The 3,848-nt window shown below is 43.3% G+C and overlaps 1 protein-coding gene across 1 annotated transcript; it reads right to left on the bottom strand.

The window, feature by feature from the left end:
• Window positions 1-1,836: 1,836 nt before the first annotated feature.
• LOC120027113 lies at window positions 1,837-3,470 on the bottom strand. Its single transcript, XM_038971955.1, has 2 exons — window positions 2,543-3,470; window positions 1,837-2,414 (listed from the first exon to the last, which is right to left on the bottom strand). The coding sequence occupies exons 1-2, from the start codon at window positions 3,392-3,394 to the stop codon at window positions 2,079-2,081; spliced, it is 1,188 nt and encodes a 395-aa protein (XP_038827883.1). The 5' UTR covers window positions 3,395-3,470; the 3' UTR covers window positions 1,837-2,078.
• Window positions 3,471-3,848: the final 378 nt, after the last annotated feature.

Below are 3,848 nucleotides of genomic sequence, written 5' to 3' on the forward strand. Positions count from 1 at the left end.
CCTTAAACCAACAATGCAATTTAAATAAAATACCCCAAAAATAATTAAAAAGTAAGAGATAAGAATAACAAATAATTAAAGAGCAGCAGTAAATAAAAATAGCGGGGTTATATACAGGGGATATCGGTACAGAGTCAATGTGCGGGGACACCGGTGTCGAGGTAATTGAGGTAATATGTACATGTAGGTAAAATTATTAAAGTGACTTCAGAGGGTGAATGGGCAAGACAAAAGATTTAAGTGCTTTTGACTGGGATATGGTAGTAGGTGCCAGGCGCAATGGTTTGTGTCAATAAATAAATCAATCAAATGTATTTATAAAGCCCTTTTAACATCAGCAGATGTCACAAAGTGTTATACAGTAACCCAGCCTAAAGCCCCAGAAAGCAAGCAATGCAGATGTCAAAACTGCAGGGCTGCTGGGTTTTTCACCCTCAACAGTTTCCTGTGTGTATCAAGAATGGTCCACCACTCAAAGACATCCAGACAACTTGACACAACTGTGGGAAGCTTGGAGTCAACATGGGTCAGCATCCCTGTGGAGTGCTTTTGACAACTTGAAGAGTCCATGCCCTGACGAATTGAGACTGTTCTGATGGCAAAGGTTGGGGGGGGGGGCAACTCAATATCAGGAAGGTGCTTTGTACTGTACACTCAGTTTATGCAGTCCATGTATCTGCTGCTGTCTGGTTAAAATACATGCCATACTCTTTTTGGCCCAGACAACATCAGATACATGGGCAACACATACAGAGACAAAGGGGCAATGTTTAGCTCTCACTCAGATGCTTCATTTTTCTTAACTAGCCAAGTCAGTAAGTACAACTTCTTATTTTCAATTACAGGCCTAAAAACTGTGGATTAACTGGGGCAGAACGACAGATGTGTACCTTGTCAGCTCAGGGATTCGATCTTGCAACCTTGTTAGTCCAACACTCTAACCACTAGGCTACCTGCAGCCCTTTATCGGAGATTGATGCTTCTTTCTGTTTAAATATTGAAATATTTTATTTGGAGGGGCAAGCAAGTATGTTAAGAAGAAAGCATCTTGAAGAGTATTGCATCATACCATTTAAAAAATATATATATATATTTACTGTATATTTTCCTATTGACGTACAATCGGTCAGAAGCGTCGTAAATCAAATTGGCCAGGCCCTGATAGGAATGGGATGGTACGTTACTTCTGAATGTAGTGACTGTGTAAATTCCAATTAGCTTTCATTAAAGACAAACAATATAGGCTGCATAAGAGAGATCATCATATGTCGCTTGTCAATTCAAAGTCATGTTTTCTAGTACCTTTCTAGTTTAATTATCATCTTATGATGAAATGCTTGAGGTAAACAGCATATCTAGTTTAGTAATAGAAAACGATATGCCATTTTACCAGCAGTTTTTATATACTCCAAAAAACATAGAATCCCTGGTATAGCTGTTGCACATGCAGCCTACTCTTGTCATAGCCTAGCCTATATATTTATCAATTACTGTATGATAATATAGGGTGTAATCATTTAGTGTATATTTTACTAAACGTTGAAGAGGAATTAGAGTACACTAAAACACCCGACTTTTCAGGGGTTACACGTGTTGGCATAATACTTTATAGTCACTTGTCTTGCTTTTAGTAATGACACAATTCTAACTGGCTGGACATTACAAAAGTATGTCTTATCCACTATCAAATCATCTGCACTCAAAACTTGGTAATGTCACAATCATCATTAATTACATAACTCATAAATGTAATGGCTATCAATTGATAAGACAATTCGTGTAAAACTGTCTTGTTTTAATTTTTTCTTTGAATAAAAAAATACAATGTTATCAAGTTTCTGCATTTTATTTGTAACACAATTGGTAGGGTGCAAAACACAATGTTGAAACATTACATGCATACAGGAGAATTAGTGGCAATATATCCATGCTATAACACAGACTCGGTTGTTAATTCACTGGAGACAGTATCTTGTGCCTTTGGGATATGCGCCTTTAGCCTAACGCATGAATTCATCTCTCGTCTTCTGTTGTTCTGGATATTTGCGTGCGCAAGACCCACAAGCAAATCCGTTGCACTACCCACAGCTTTCAGGAGCCTTGTTCCGTGTCGATCTGCGCACCTTGCTCCGGGTCTTCGTTTCACAGACTGTGTCCTGGATGGGTGGGAGGGGAGGAGGCGGTGCGGCACTGGCCCTCATGTGCTTCTCGCGAAGCTCGAATGCCAGATCCATGACGAAATCTCTCCTTGACACTGTCTTAGCGGTGCATTGCGTGAACAAAACATATGCGTTGATTGCAGCCAGGTCAAGAAGGTTGAAGAATACCGCAAGGGGCCAGCGGTGTGAACCTCCTTTCTCCAACCCTGTCACAACCTCCACCGTGCGCTCTCTTGTCATCCTATTTACGTCAACCTATGGGATAGAATACAATTGATTAGCATTACATCCCCAAATGAAAAACAACGACCCATTTGGTAGTCTGCAAGTGCATGACACGTGTATGGCATGATGTTTAAAAAATATCGTAATGTGAAACCTACCCTGTTGCTATTATAGAACGTCACGGTCTCCGGTTCTCTCGTTCGGTCGCTCCCGATGGCGACAGTCGGGTGCATAGTGCTCAGAATACAGACGTTCTTTCTTGGGTTACTTCTGTAAACCGTAAGGGTTGCTTTGTCATGCTTTAGCACGGTAGTGGAGTATAGCTTTGTCTGTGTCTGATTACGCATCACGGGAGGCAGCTCTCGTCCGCAATGACTCACGGCCCCGACCAAGTTGGTATTGTTGGCAATCAACTTATTTGCTAATGGCAGGGATGTGCAGAACTTGTCCGTAGTGACATTTCTCCCCGCACCGAGGTAAGGTTCCACAAGCTTCAATGCCACATTTTCAGGCTTCTGAGATTCATCTTCCCACGAATAAGGAACGACATGAGGAATGACATTTAGCACGTACTTGCTGTCTACGTCAGCGGTCAACGAAAACTTGATGACCTCCCCACTTGTAAGGAACCGTTGCTCCTCAACAGTGATGTTCAACCCTGGCTTGTAACATGCAACGCAGTTCCGTACAAACGCGTTCCAAACTTCTGAGACCACGGCGAATTTGTTCGAATTTGTCCGGGGGCGTCTGATCTCTCTTGTGTCAAAACGCAGGTACCGCATGATTTCTGTGAAGCGGTCCACTGGCATTGTGTCTCGAAAGAAATCTGATTTTAAACATGACCAGTAGCCATCCAAAGACGCTTGTCTATTGCCGTATAGCCCACGGACATACAGGACCGCAATGAATGCTTCCAATTCCTCCACAGACAAGTCCCATGTTGTGTTTTTTCCTTGCGCCCGGTGCGCCTCGGCCACAGTACAGTCCCTGATGCGCTGCAACATCTCCATGTCACACAAACAATGAAAGCTGGCGTAGGCACCGTCGATTCTGTCTTTTGCATATGGTGTAGGGCCTGATTCCACTCTGGTGTCGTTCTGTGTTAATAATCGACCCGTGGCGTTACCAACAGGCTGTTTCACCCAAACTGTGCCGTCCGCCCCCTTGTTATCGCTCTCCATCTCAGTTGGTGACGGCTCCACAGTGGGCAACGTAGGGGCTTTTTTGCGCCCATGTTGACTGTAGCAACTGCGGGAGTTTTGCTGCTTGCGTTGTGGTGCCGCTGGCACCCTGGCAGGGATCCCATACGCCTCACAGTCAGAATCGGAATCTACTGAAAAAATGCCATATTTATCATCATAGATCTCTTGATACATCTCATCAAGTTCCCCCCTTCCGTCTGAATCCATGTCATCCAGCTCAAGCACCGCCAAACATTTTAGAACGTCCATTCGCATTTCCCAT

This window comes from Salvelinus namaycush, chromosome 2, assembly GCF_016432855.1.
Source record: "Salvelinus namaycush isolate Seneca chromosome 2, SaNama_1.0, whole genome shotgun sequence".
Lineage (NCBI taxonomy): Eukaryota > Metazoa > Chordata > Actinopteri > Salmoniformes > Salmonidae > Salvelinus > Salvelinus namaycush.